Source organism: Trichosurus vulpecula, chromosome 7 (assembly GCF_011100635.1).
Source record: "Trichosurus vulpecula isolate mTriVul1 chromosome 7, mTriVul1.pri, whole genome shotgun sequence".
Classification (NCBI taxonomy): Eukaryota; Metazoa; Chordata; class Mammalia; order Diprotodontia; family Phalangeridae; genus Trichosurus; species Trichosurus vulpecula.
Window position 1 is genome coordinate 21,508,293 of NC_050579.1, and position 14,539 is coordinate 21,522,831.

Below are 14,539 nucleotides of genomic sequence, written 5' to 3' on the forward strand. Positions count from 1 at the left end.
GATCCTCAAGACAATCCTAGGAGGTAGGTGCTATTATTATCCCTTTTCCAGAGGAGGAAACTGAGGCAAAAAGAGATTAAGTGACTCATCCAGGGTCACACAGCTGGTAAGTGTCTGAGGCCAGATGTGGATTCCTGATTCCAGGTGCAGGGCTCGCCCCCTCCCCTGCGCCACCAGCCATCTCTGCAGATACTGGGAGGTGGGGACCCAGATCCCAGACCAAACATGTAACAGATCACATGATCCTAGGCTCGCTTTCTAAAGCTAGTCAGGAGCCATCTGCTCCCCTCACTAGTTTTTGCAGGTGGAGAAATTAATTTTAAAATAGATATGAAGTCACTTGAGGCAGAGGGGAACGCTATCAACCCAGAAGGCTCACGGAAGACTCTATGGGTCTTGAAGGAAACTAGAAAAGGGAGGAAAAAGATCATTCCAAGGATGGGGCCCAGCCTGTGCAAAGGTGTGGAGGTGGGATATGGCATGTTGTGTACGGAAAAGGGCAGTCAAAATAACGGTATGTACAGAGATTAACTTTGCTGTTGTCCAGTCGTGTCCGACTCTTTGTGACCCTGTGGACCCCTGCAAGTCAGTGCTGTCCGTGGGGTTTTCTTGGCAAAGATACTGGAGTAGTTTGCCATTTCCTTCTCCAGTGGATTGAGGCGAATGGAGGTTAAGTGACTGGCGGGGAGAGGGAGGAGAGGAAAGAGGAAAGGGGAGGGGATGGAAGGAGAGAGGAAGGAGCAAGGACTGGGGCTGTCCTCCCAAAGTCAAATGGAGCCAGTCATTCTGAGCTGGCCTTTGTCATTCTGAGCTGTCCTTTGCCACTCTGGCAGACCCCACCCCCCTCGACTCCTCCAGCCTCCTCCCTTCTCCTGCCTGCTTCCTGCAAGGCTGGCACTCCTGGAGAGGGCAGAGGGACAGCACTTTACCCTATGACCCATGTGACCAATATCTGCCCCCTCTGATCTCAGCTTCCTCCTCTGAAATGAGAGGTGTTGGTGGGCTAACTGGCCCCTGAGGTCGGGGCCAGCTCTGAATCTGCCATGCCATGGGATGGTGGACACTGGGTCTAAGTAGAAATGGTTCTATAAGATGAGGGGTTAGACTAAAGGACCTCCGACGTCCCTCCAGGATCCAGAACCAGAATCTTACAACAGGATTCTCTTGTGACCATTTAACAAGCGCTGGTTGTAAGGTTTGCAAATGTGACTTCTCTGGATCCCCACAACAATCCGGGGGGGTAAGGTGCCGTCACCACACATTCTGCAGATGAAGAAACTGAGTTGTAAAGAAATTAAGTGACTTGCCCAGGATCACCTGGTTATCAAGTGCCTGAAACAGGGTTTGAAGCCAGGTCTTTCAGACACCCAGTCCAGCTCTCCTTCCACTAAGAAACACTGCTACCCACTTAACAGCCCTCAGTCCCAGTGGCCTCCTCTGTAAAACGAGAAGGCCTAGAACGATGACTGGATGAAACAGGGGAAAGAAGAAACATAGACACATCCAGACAGACAGGCAGACACAGAGACATCGGGAGACAGTGAGACAGAGACAGAGGGAGACACAGATGGACAGGCAGACACAGAGACAGTGAGACAGAGACAGAGGGAGACACAGAGACAGTGAGACAGACAAAGAGAGACACAGAAGGAAAGGCATACTCAGAGACGGTGAGACAGAGACAGAGACACAGATGGACAGGCACACTCAGAGACAGGCACTCCTATTCCTCCTCCTCCCTCAAGCCGCCCCCTCCCCCGGCCGCTCCAGGTGCGAGCCTCAGTCCTCCACCAGGCGGTGCCCGAGCCGAGCCGGTGCTGGACGCGCGCGGCTCCTTTAAGCCCCCAGCCAGGGGCGTGTCCTGCGCCCAGGCCCCGCCCCGGACCGGCCCCCCGAGCCCCGGGCCCCGCCCCCGAGGTGGTAGCGCCGGCCCGCAGGGGGCTCGGGCGGCTCCAGGCTCCCCGGCTCGGGCGGTGGTGGCGGCTGCTCCGGCTGCGGGCTCCAGGTTCGGGCAGCTCCGGGCGCGGCGGCTCCGGCGCGGGCAGACGTGGACCCAGACCCGGCCCCGGAGCCAGACGCCGACCCGCGGCCAGACGCGGACCCGGAGCGGACCGGAGCGGACCGGGGCGATCCGGGCGGCAGCAGAGCCATGGACGGCCCCGCGCACGGCGCCCCGGGGGCGCAGTGAGCCGCGCGTCCCGTCCCGCGCCCCCGCCGCCGCGCCCCGCGCCCGGGGCGCCTCCCCCGGCATGGCCCCCGGGCCGGCGCGGGCCGCGCTGCTGTGGCCGCTGCTGGTGGCCGGCGCGGCGGCGGCGGCGCTGGAGCTGGGGCCGGACGAGGCGGAGCGCGAGCGGGGCCGGGGCTGGGCGCGCTGCCAGGCCGTGGCCATCCCCATGTGCCGCGGCATCGGCTACAACCTGACCCGCATGCCCAACCTGCTGGGCCACGAGACGCAGGCCGAGGCGGCGGCCAAGCTGCACGAGTTCGCGCCTCTCGTGGAGTACGGCTGCCACGCTCACCTGCGCTTCTTCCTGTGCTCGCTCTACGCGCCCATGTGCACCGACCAGGTGTCCGCGCCCATCCCCGCGTGCCGGCCCATGTGCGAGCAGGCCCGCCGCCGCTGCGCGCCCGTCATGGAGCAGTTCAGCTTCCCGTGGCCCGACGCCCTGGACTGCGCGCGCCTGCCCACGCCCAACGACCCCCACGCGCTCTGCATGGAGGCCCCCGAGAACGCCACGGCGGGGCCCGCGCCCGCCGCCCCGGGGGGCGCGGCCACGGGCGGCCACGCGGGCCACCAGGGCCTAGGCATGCTGCCCGTGGCGCCGCGCCCCCCGCGCCCGGCGCCGGGCCCCGGCCCCGGCCCTCCGGCCTGTGAGAACCCGGACAAATTCCAGTACGTGGAGAAGAGCCGCGGGTGCGCCCCCCGCTGCGCGCCCGGGGTCGAGGTCTTCTGGTCCCGGCGCGACAAGGACTTCGCCCTCGTGTGGATGGCGGTGTGGTCGGCGCTGTGCTTCTTCTCCACCGCCTTCACCGTGCTCACCTTCCTGCTGGACCCGCACCGCTTCCAGTACCCCGAGCGGCCCATCATCTTCCTGTCCATGTGCTACAACGTGTACTCCCTGGCCTTCCTGATCCGCGCCGTGGCCGGGGCCCAGAGCGTGGCCTGCGACCAGGAGGCCGGGGCCCTCTACGTGATCCAGGAGGGCCTGGAAAACACGGGCTGCACGCTCGTCTTCCTCTTGCTCTACTACTTCGGCATGGCCAGCTCGCTCTGGTGGGTCGTGCTCACGCTCACCTGGTTCCTGGCCGCCGGGAAGAAGTGGGGCCACGAGGCCATCGAGGCCCACGGAGGCTACTTCCACATGGCGGCCTGGGGCCTGCCGGCGCTCAAGACCATCGTCATCCTCACCCTTCGCAAGGTGGCCGGGGACGAGTTGACAGGGCTCTGCTACGTTGGCAGCGCGGATGCCAGCGCGCTCACGGGCTTCGTGCTGGTGCCCCTGTCCTGCTACCTGGTGCTGGGGACCAGCTTCCTGCTTACGGGCTTCGTGGCCCTCTTCCACATCCGGAAGATCATGAAGACGGGCGGCACCAACACGGAGAAGCTGGAGAAGCTGATGGTGAAGATCGGGGTCTTCTCCATCCTCTACACGGTGCCCGCCACGTGTGTCATCGTCTGCTACGTGTACGAGAGACTCAACATGAGCTACTGGCGCCTCCGGGCCGCGGAGCAGCCTTGCGCCGCCGCCGCCGTCCCCGGGGGCCGGCGGGACTGCTCCCTGCGCGGGGGCTCCGTCCCCACCGTGGCCGTCTTCATGCTGAAGATCTTCATGTCTCTCGTGGTGGGCATCACCAGTGGCGTCTGGGTCTGGAGTTCGAAGACCTTCCAGACTTGGCAGAGCCTGTGCCACCGGAAACTGGCAGGAGGCAGGCCTAGAGGCAAGGGGTGCGGGGGTTCGGCGGGCTGTGGCCGCGGGGCCCACTGTCACTACAAGGCCCCCGCCGTGGTCCTGCACATGACCAAGGCGGACCCGTATCTGGAGAACCCCACTCACCTCTAGGGACGGGGGAGAGGGGGCTTTAGGTCTCCCCTCCCCACACACACACCCTTTCAAGCCTTCCTCCGGCCCCACCCCCTCCGGCAGAGACACAGGCGCACACACCGCCTGCCTTCTGGGACAGCTGAAGAAGCCACCCAGCTGTCAAGGTCGGCAGAGCCCTGGCCTGGAAGGAGGGGGGTGGTGCCGAGGAGCAAGGCGTGGAGACTCCCCCCTTCCCAGTCCCCAGTGGGCTCTGCTGCACCCCACGGGAGCAATATAGAGGGGAGAGAACTGGCATGTGGGCCCCCCCCATGAGGCTCCAGAAGAGCGTGTGGATTGAGGGGAGAGGGGAGGGGAGGGCAGAAGGCCATGATCCAGGCAGAAGTTTATTTAATGATGTAATTTATTGTGAAGTTCCTTTGGAAGCATCGACTGGAATAAACCCCCCTCACCCCCACTCTGTGTGGCACCACTTGCCTGCCTGAGTCTGCCATGGGGAAAGGAGGTGAAGTAGGGGGGCTGTGGTTTGGAGAGGGGAGAAGATATCCTGGAGGGGCTAGAGGCCTTGCTTCAGTCCGTGTGTCGTTGGGGGTGGGGCTGGGGATGCCGCATTTCTGCTGAGACAGCTGTGTTTCTCATGGACCACGGGAGCTGGGTTTTTCCCCTTTCTTCACTCAGGACTGTGCAAAGCTAGGTGCCTGATCACAGGGCAGTGCCCGTCTGTCCCACAGACTGGGCCATGACATTGTCCTGCTTCCGGCCCTGAGTCCCAAGGAGTCTGGGGTCTGTCAGGGAGTACGCCTCAGGGTGACTGGTACCAGAGCCCCCTTCCTCAGCTCCCCTCCCTGTCACCATTTGAATTGGCACCAGAAAGAACTGAGCCCTTTCCCTCCCTCCCTCTCAGGTCTAGGAATGGAGAGAGGCAATACTGGCCTGGCCCTGACTCCCACCCAAGGCCGTAGGATTCCCAGATGTCTAAGGCAGGACAGAGAGGGAAGGGAGACCTGGTCGGGTTACACCAGTGTCCTCTTAAGCACCCCCTCTCCGGACCATGATGCTGTAAACTAGCAGCATGTCTACGGTGTTCTCCTTGGCTCGGTCTTCTCCCACGTCCATGCCTACTACAGGTGGGAACGGCTGTGGACATACCCCTACGTGGGGTGGAACAGGGCTAGATAGAGGCTGCCTTCCTGGGGTTATGGGGCAACAGCCACTAGGGAGGGAGAAGTGGCTGGCTCCCACCTCCATCTGGGGTGTAAAGGGGTCTGGTCTTGGAGTCAGAAGACCTGGCCTTGCCTCTGAACTCTGCTGTGCTAACCCTATGGTCTTGGTAAGTCACCTCCCCTCTGCCAGGGAAACAGATGAAGATGGTGATTGATGTCCTTCCCGCCTTGGACATTCTATATTCTGTGAGCCTCTAAGGCATGAGAAGGGAGTGGGTGGGGGAGATTGACAGGTGTGTGTGTCTGTGTGTGTGTATGTGTGTGTCTGTGTCTGTGTGTCTGTGTGTGTCTGTGTCTGTGTCTGTGTCTGTGTGTCTGTGTGTGCTACAAAGACAGTAAGGAAAGGAGGAACCTGGGGACCTGGAAGCCAGCAAGGATTGTGCAGACCCTGACCCTAGAGAATGCCATGAGAAGCAGAAAGAAGGCCACTTTCTGGGTCACTCAACCCTAGCCCCTCAAGGCCACCTCCCTTAAGGCTATAAGGCAAAGAAGACGTTCACACTAGGCTCCTTCCTGAGTGGCAGAGGTCAGGCTGGGGGGCCCCGTGGCCAGAGTCATTATCCCCAGATCCTGCCCCTCATGGGGAAGAAGCTCCAGACAGCTTTTTCTTCCCCCAACCTTGCTCCATGGGTGGATTTCCTGGTTTCCATCACCCCAATTCAGGAAGGAGGCTGGATGATACTGAGAGTGCCCTCAGTTCTCAAGGAGATGGAATGGGTTAGCAGTGCTTTATCTGCCTTCCTCTCCCCTCCCGGGCCCCCCCCCCCACACACACACACACTCATAGACACCGTTTGGAAATGGCTTGGCTAGGGGTGGAGGGGAAGGGAAATGTGTCTCCATCTGAATCCCAAGGTCAGGAAGAGAGGGAGAGAGTAAGGATGGCCCCTAGGGAGCCCAGGCTAGTAGGGAAAGACTTTCCCACAGGTGGCGTGGGGGTCCCTCCCTGTAGAGTTCATATGAATACAGGAGTTGTATGTGTGTGTCCAGATGTGGATCATCAAGCATGCTTGTGCATGGAAGGGGCTTGCCTCAAAACCTAGGCTGAGCAGGGCCTCCTCTCTACCACCCCTCCCCCTTCTCTTGCCCTCTCTCCTCCCTCTATATATGATGAGGTGTCTCCCCTCCCTACTCCTCCCCCAGCTTTTTGCCACCTTGACCCCCACTGTCAATATTTGTTCCAGGGAAACAACATAAAGTTCATAGGTTGGGGGAGAGGGGGCTTTTTTGATAAGGATGGGGGGTGGGGCAATGTTGGTGGTTATGGTCAGTGGAACCCCTGGAATCCAGCTGCTGATTGTCATCAGGCAGACAGTCATGGGTTCAGGTCAGCAGTGCAGAACCCCAAAGATGGCTCTAACCTCACCCTCTAGAGTCTGAGATGATGGGGATCAATCCCGGAACAAGAGCTCTGTGCTGGGTCTTTGCTGCAGACTGGGAAGTGGTGGAGTGTTAACACCTAGGGATGAGACCCCTTGCCTGAGCTATGGGGTGTGAGGGTTGGAAGACTCTAGCCTTCAGTCTCTTGTGGCTCGATTTGTGCCTGCTGAGCCAAGGGGCCAAAAAGAGCTGGTAGAAGGTCCAAACAAACCTCTAGGACAGGGTGGGGTATTCTTGTATAGCTGTCCCATTCCTAGCATGAGGCTTCTTGGGAGCGATTCCCATCTCCAGGTTCCCCAAGCATACTTACTACTCTCAGGGGAGAATTTCCAATCCCCAATCTTGTTTTGAGAAGCAGGAAAGACCACTGGCTTTAGAGTCAGAGCGCAAGGGTTCAAATCCCACCTGTTAATCTGTGTGATCTGGGGCAAATTGAAGTCACTAGACCTTTTTTCTCATACATAAAATGAATGAACCAAATGGTTACACCAGATGGCCTCCTCGGGGTTATATTGGGCTAGAGGGACTTAAGCCTGGAGACCTCTCCAATCCCCCATCCCCCAGCCCTCAATGTGAGCACATCTCCCTCAGTCCAAAGGAATAATGCTTACTTCTCCTTTACTCCTTAGAGACACACAAGGAACGCCCTGGCCCCCTGGGGGATACTTCGAGGGATCCCCCTAACCAGCATAAGTGGGTGCTGCTAAAGGTCAACCAACAGAGTGGGATCACATCCCCTAACCTCACTATCAGAGCCTGGACCAGGCCTTTCTTAAGACCACATTCTTAAAGCAGGCAGGTGTAAGGATTCTTAGTGGACTTGAGGCAGAAGTGACATGCCAGGACCCAAGGGCTCCTACTCAGACCCAGTCCCCAACCATCTAAGGCCTAGGCTAGAGCTTGTACATGGTCATTTGCTCCTGGCATCGGTTCAGTCTCTTCATTGCCAATGCTTTGGAGAGCTGAAGAGGGCACTTTGTAAACTTCCTAGGCCTAATTCATTGAGTACCTTGAACAGGGTCCACACTTTGCCCAAGTGGTAAAGGGAGGTAAGGGGTGCGCCCCATCTCTGTGGAAATCGCTCCTCCTCCCAAGGTCACTTTCCTTCTTCCCCAACCTCCAAGTGGTCAGTGTCCAGTTCCAGGGAACGTGTACTTCTATTTGGAAGTCTCCTGACAAAAGAAAACATCCCCAGGGACACCCCCAAATCCATTATGTTCACCTACTTCCCACTCTTACTTTAGTAATCACAACGTCTGAAGTTTGTGTTTTGTTAAAAAAGAAAAATGAAAACTTCAGGACATTCCAGTTAATAGCATAATTTAATGGCTTAAAATCCTTGCCCCAACTAAGCAAGACATGAGAGACGCGCGCAGGAAGGAAGGAGATTGAGAGCAGCCCACAAGCCTGACCTGTGGCTAAAATAGAAGCCGACTTCACCTCACTGGGCAAGCCAAGTGTGATGGTGGAGGACTGATGGTTGGCCTGCACCACCTTCACAGCAGGCCAGGCCAAGGTGACACAAAGACCCAAGGTGGACACAGCCAGGGCTAGCCACCAGTGAGGACCCTCAAGGCTCCAGAATTAATTTTTAAACAAACACAAGTACATAATGTTTATTGTTTGAAATTCCAATTTATTACAAGCCTGGTCTTTGGCAGGCCCTTTCCCTCCTGAATGACAATTTTTAAAAACAAAAAAAGGAAACATACAATTCAGACGTCACTGAAGCAACATCAGATGCTCAATATTTAACAAGAAGAGTTGGGCCTTCGGGGTGGAGGTCAGGGCTGTGGAGGTTGTCACTGGCTCCAGGTTTAGACAAGAGAAAGCTGGGAACAAGCGATTCCCATCAGCCACTGGGAGCAAGTCCCTCCCACATCTTTCTCTGCCACCAAGATAAGATATATAGGGACACACACCTTGCAGTTTAGTAGTAAAGATTTTATTCTCAAATCCTAGGAGTTACATCACTTTCGTGGGTTTATTTAAATAGGTACATTAGAGCTGTTTGGCTCACAGTTTCCAAATTCAAACTTGATAGAAAAAATTTAACCCTGTTCTGTATTTTTTTTTATCAAAGTTGGCCATAAAAGGGAATCAGGACTACAAAGTTTTGCCTAAATACAACAACTAGGGGCTAAGGACTGACCAAGGAAGAGGCTCTCCATCTGCCCCCCCCCCTTCTGGGGCTACTGAAATCCTCAGATTCTCCAAGCTGGAGTCTGGGGCCTCCACACTTGGCAAGAGGAAGGAGCTGGGGGGAGCAGCATTGCTGTCAGGAAGCCAAGACTGGAGACCCCCTCCCCAACCCTTCTGGCTTTCAACGAGCTGGGAAGGGGGAGACAAGGATTAAGCAAACACAGCTTTCATATAAATTGTCCTGTACATGTGCCAAAGCAAGACGACAGAATTATTTTACAAGGTATTCTTTATACAGTATCACTGCTGAAACAAGCAACTTTTAATAGCTAGAAAAATCAATTTTTAAAAAAAGTTCCACGTTCAAATTCTTCCTGCTTTGTTCTGCTCCCCAGACCTGGTCCGGCTGAGACGGGCTGGGGGCCAGACTCGTCCAGAGAAGGACTTGGCCGCATGATTAGAAGCCGACTAAGGGAGCAGGAACCTCCAGTCTTTTAAATAGTGAAGTGCCTCAGCTGGGTGGGGGTGGGGTGGAAGGAGGAAGGGAACGCCCCCTCAGGCCCACCAAGACCACCTCAAAGCCAAACTGCCTCATGATGCTGGTGAGAAATGAACTGACCTCTGAATGGGGGGGGTGGAGAAAGAACCGGGAGAGGGGGGTTCCAAAAAATCAAGACCATATATAAATATATATATATATGTATGTATGTGTGTGTATATATATATATTTTAAAAATCAATAGCCCATTGGCCTGGTTACTCTTGGTCCTGTGTAGCAAAGCAATCCTTCCCCTGCGCTAAAAGCCAGGGCTTGGCTCTGCAGGCAGCCGCAGAAGGCACCAGAGCCCTCTATGGTAGCCCCCCAGGGGCTGGAAAGGAGAGAACTCTCAGCAAGGGGGAATGGGGGGGGGGGGGGCAGGGAACCCCATGGCATTTCACTGACTTCCTAACAATTTCAACATGGCGGCAGGAGTGCCCACCCCCGTCCCTGTCCCATCCCTCTTGAGATCACCCTGGGCACAGAAGCCAACCTAGTACCAACATTGCCTAACAACATTTATTACATGGGAAGCAGGTGCTCAGTTCTCTCTGTAGTGGCAGCGGCGGTGGCAGCAGCAGCAGTAGTGGCAAGGTCAGGCCTCAGAGAAGGGTCACTCTTGTTCCCTCTGAACCATTCCCTGGGAGCCCTGATCAGTCTTCTCCCCCCACCGCCACCACCACCCTGGACACCATCCCTGGCCTCCTTTTATTTCTTCCTCTTCCGACCCCTGGAATGTCCCGGCAGCTCTGGGTCACTGTCCCCCACTTCCCCCTCCAGGGGCTGGTCCGGGAGCTTCTTGCGCTTCCTGCGGACGTATGGGTGGCCTGGGAGGTGCTTGTGCACCAAGGCCACGAGGCACTGTTCCGTCTTCGCCAGGCAGGTCAGCACGTGGCTGCCGTGGCAGTTGTAATGCTCCGCGTTGGCAAACACCTGCTTCATGTCAGACAGGAATTCCTGCACTGACCGGTAAGCGCCACATGAGCATTTATTCTTCATTGTCTGGAAGTCCATGGGGTGGCTGATGACCTCAAAGTAATCTTCTGCCTCCTCGGTGGTCACAGGCTCCCTGGGGGGGAAAGGAAGGCCCAAGGGAGGAGAGGTCAGCGACAGATGCCCAGGGACAAGCCCGCTGCTGACAAGGACAGAGACCCCCTAGCCCCCTAGACCTTCTGTCAGCCCAACCACCAAGACCGGGGAAGGTTGGTCCAAGGAAGGATATGTGGGGGCTTGGCCCATGGACCACTTCCATGAGAACCCTGCTCAGTCTGGGAACAGGGGAGCTATGGCTGGCTGAGGGTGCCTGGGCTGGGGCAGGGTGGGATGCTGACCTGAAAGGCCAGCTGAATCGGAACTTAATGAGCTTGGTAAGGATCTCTTCACACTTCTGTAACTCCAAGGTCTGCCTTCGAGAGCCTCTTTTGGTCTGAAGCACCTGTTTCCAAGCAGAGGAGAGAAGGCAATGATGTTAGTGAACCCCCAGCACCACCAGAAGGGAATGAGCTGGGCAGAGAGGGAGGAAGAGGCAGAGCCACACTGGCGCGTGCGTGTGCGTGCGTGTGCGAGGCTGTCACTGGTGGGGATGGGGCAGGTGGCAGGGAAGATAGCATACAGGTGTCCTAGATAAAAATAGTGTGAACATTTTCTTCTTCCCTTTAAAATAACAAAGGCCAGCAACAGCTTTTGTGGCATCACCATCATTATTAATGATGATGATAATCCCTTTATAAATTCAAGCTAGGAGTCTGGGCAGAGAGAGTCTCATTTTCTTCTGGAAGTTTATGGGCAGAATGCTCCAGCATGGACAAAGGAGAGTGTGCCCAGCCCAGAAGCATCGGCCTGCCTGGCTCCAGCCCCATTTGCCTTTCCCCAAGTAGCTGTGCCAGGGTAAGAGCCAGCTTTTAGGAGGGCTCAACATGTCATTTAAAGCCATGACCAGCAACAGCTGATGGCCCCTGGGACTTTGCTGTCATGGAGAGAAATACAGGGAAAACCAGAGCTGTCTAGCTCCAGATTTCGGGGTGAGGAGGGTGAGAAGGTAAGAAGGAAGGGCTAACCAAGGCCCAGCAGCCCCTCAAAGCCTCCTTGGGGCTGTGCTAGGTGACCCAGATTCAACAGAAAGCCTCTGGGCAGCTGGGGACCACAGCAGGGCCAAAGCTCTGCCACACCCCAAGAACCACTAGACATTCTGACCAAGGATGGGGCTTGCACCCCCTCTGATGGCCGTGTTTGTACTTCCTCGCACCCAAACCACTGGGCAGCACAGCACCGACAGTCTGAAGGCCAGGAGGGTCTTCCCTGACAACTGTCAGAAGAAGGACCCAACGCAGCAAGCAAGCTTCTGGCATTGCTGGCATTCTCACACCCAGGAGCCCTGGCCCCTCTGACCCCACCCCCACCCCCCCAACCCAGGAGACAGAGGAATACTATTTAAAAACAAGCTGCAGACAAAGTGTGAAGGCGAATGCAGAGGGATGCCGAGCATAGCTGGGTCCTTGGAGGGCCTGAAGTCCCAGCTGGCTTGGGTCCTGCTCTAAAGTCCCCACCTCTCCCAATTAAGTGGAGGTGGGGGAAGGGAGGGGAGGGGCATCCCCACCTGTCGCCTGAAAGCAATTCAAGCTTACCAGCTCATCAACTTCGGCCTCATCTACCGACAGGGCCCTCTGCCGGGCTCTCCTGGAAGGATGTAACTTCTTGCCTGCACGACGGCCTGGCCTTGAAGTGGAGGAGATGCCACTATGCTTGCCCCGGGCTGGCTTTCGGGGTCGTACTAAAAAAAAAAAAAAGTGTGGCTTTACACCAGAGAGGAAGTCAGTGACAGGGACAACTTGAGAATCCTGGTCCTGGCAGAGACCCAACAGACTCCCAGCCTCAGGCCCACCCCTCCATCTCCCAGATAGGATGTTCAGGCTTCGTTTTCTCTAGAAGGGAGATTTTCACGTACAAAACAAGCCAGCAGAGGAGAAAGGAATACTGCCTTTCAGAAGCTGCCAAAAAACTCCCACTGTCCCGTCCCATCTTCCCCACCCCCCCACTCAAACTCAAGTTACTTAACCAGTTTGAGCAGCCAGTGGGAAACTTCAGGAAATCTAATTTGCTCACAACCCCCTTGGAAAGCAAGGAGCTGTTCTGAGGACCCTTGGGCAGGAGAATTCAACACAAAGAAACACAGGCCAACAAGGTGCCTAGAGGCGAGGCAGGTATCTTCTACCGAGAGACTAGAACATAGAGGGCCTGATCTTTGCCCTCACTTTGGCTAGGCGGGGAGGTATTGACCTCTGCGGTTATGTCTTGGCTGCTGGACTATACCACACAACAAAGTCACAAGCATGGGGCACAAACCTCCCATGGACAGTGGCCGGCCTGGCCCCCAAGTCATCTGCTCAGTTCCACATCAGGGCCACTGTTATTGGTGTCGTGTCTGATGATGCCCCCTGAGCCACGCTGTCTAGGAGGGCTTCAGAAACAAATGCTCCACTAAGATCTAAGCTCGGGCCTTCTCCATTAAACCAAAGGTTAGCCACAAGGATTTTTCCAGGCTCTCATCCTGGATGCTCAGCAGCTGAAATTCTGGGCAGGGGTGGGGAGCTGAGGCCAGTACTGGACCGACAACATTTCATACTGTATTTTTAGACCAGAGCAGCCTTTTTTTTTTTAACTATTGTCAGAGCACTTGGCTTAGGGCCCGGCTACTCCAAGAGGTCAAGAATCCCCACCCAAAGCAGAGCCAAATGAGGCAAGTACCCTTCAGGATGCCATCAGCTAGTGCACCAGGGCCTTAGGGATCCATCCAAAACTGTGCCAGCTTCTTTGTGAATTCAAAGCCCAAAGGAGGACACCAAGCTGGCGTGGGGATCATGTGAGTTAGCTTCATTAACTGACTGTTCCCAGACACTGGGGCTCTCAAAGGCCATGGTGGGGTATGGGTTCTGAAGAGCTAGGAACTGGTCCCAGTTTCAATAGCAGAAGCACTTCTTGACGGCGAACCCTGGCACAGTGTTCAACTGACTTTGGAGTGGAGGGTCGTTGTGGGGACAAAGATGAGAACAATCCTGTAGAACTTTGACACCAATGGCCAAAGCAAACAGAGTACTGCTCTGAAATGTGAGTGAGAACCTTCGGAATGCACTCCCCACACCAAGAGCTATGAGGATTTTTCATTCCCTTGGTAAAGGGAAAACATTTCTGGGGCTAGTGATTCTGTTACAGAGATGAGGCAAGAAGCATTAGCCTTTTTAATTACAGTTCTGAGGTTAAGCTCCCACTGTCCACCCTCCACCAAGAAGGCTGCCTCTGAACCTGGTGGGAAAGGAAGACTAGACAAGCTAGGGGGAGCATGGGGAGTTAAAATCATCTGGACAAACCAATATGGGGGCAATTTTTTTTTTCAAACTGTCTAGAGCAAAAGGATTTGACCTCAAGCGGTCCTATTCTTGTCCATAAAGAAATAAGGCCATGATAAACTGGCCAAACTGCCTTCCCTGTACCACAGAGGGAAGGCTTGCTCACTGCACCCAGATGCAGTAAATGCACAATCAGCACCACTTGTCCAAAAGAGGCCAAAGCAACAACTCTCTGAGGGGCTACAGTGAAACATTCCTTCACACCACCACAAAGCAGAGAACCTTCATGCTCTTGTTTAGAGGCTCTGGCCAGGCCCCGCCCCCCAAATCTGATAGCCCATCTCTGGCTACATGACATGATGCCTAAGGGAGCTGGGAAGGATGTCACCTGTAGGTGACACAGGGAAGCAGGAAGCAAGAGAGCACAAGTCTAATCAGAATGAACTCCCTGGCTCTTTGGAGAAGATTCATGGTGGTCTTTGGCTGCAGGGAATTAGAAGTTTACATTAGACAAATCAAGTCCAGGTTCAGTCATGCACTCAAAAACTCACATCGAACTCCAGCCACTTCATAATCTTCCTCCTCTTCTTCCTCCTCCTCCTCTTCTTCGTCCTCTGAATCCCCCTCTTCTCCATCGTCCTCATCATCTGAATCTTCAGTGTAATTCCTATTTGGGGGACAAGGGGATATAGGGAGACTGACTGGGATCCTAGGAGCCCCAAAGTAGGACACAGGCCATGGCAGCATCTGCCCACATACTATACATATTTGTCCAAACATTCACGGGCGAGAATTGAATTTGACCCAGGAAGGCCAGGCATGACTCAAACTAAAGCCAAGAATGCTCTCCCTTGAGAAACAAAATGGCGACAC

General features: G+C 55.6%; 2 protein-coding genes across 3 annotated transcripts in view; one reads left to right on the forward strand and one right to left on the reverse strand.

The window, feature by feature from the left end:
• Nucleotides 1–2,249: 2,249 nt before the first annotated feature.
• On the forward strand, nucleotides 2,250–4,452 carry FZD9 (frizzled class receptor 9). Its single transcript, XM_036767997.1, has one exon. The coding sequence runs from the start codon at nucleotides 2,250–2,252 to the stop codon at nucleotides 4,059–4,061; it is 1,812 nt and encodes a 603-aa protein (XP_036623892.1). The 3' UTR covers nucleotides 4,062–4,452.
• A 3,806-nt stretch (nucleotides 4,453–8,258) lies between these two features.
• BAZ1B (bromodomain adjacent to zinc finger domain 1B) overlaps nucleotides 8,259–14,539 on the reverse strand; it is a 57,286-nt gene continuing 51,005 nt past the window's right edge. For both annotated transcript variants that reach the window (XM_036766883.1, XM_036766884.1), the window contains exons 16-19: nucleotides 14,218–14,333; nucleotides 11,948–12,093; nucleotides 10,655–10,758; nucleotides 8,259–10,392 (exon numbers count right to left, since the gene is read on the reverse strand). In XM_036766883.1, the coding sequence (XP_036622778.1) occupies nucleotides 10,032–10,392; nucleotides 10,655–10,758; nucleotides 11,948–12,093; nucleotides 14,218–14,333 (727 nt within the window). In that variant the 3' untranslated portion in view covers nucleotides 8,259–10,031. The remainder of the gene's footprint in view (nucleotides 10,393–10,654; nucleotides 10,759–11,947; nucleotides 12,094–14,217; nucleotides 14,334–14,539) is intronic.

Excerpts from the sequence above, each read along its gene's own strand:
- FZD9 (XM_036767997.1), top strand. The coding sequence starts at position 2,250 with ATGGCCCCCGGGCCGGCGCGGGCCGCGCTGCTGTGGCCGCTGCTGGTG.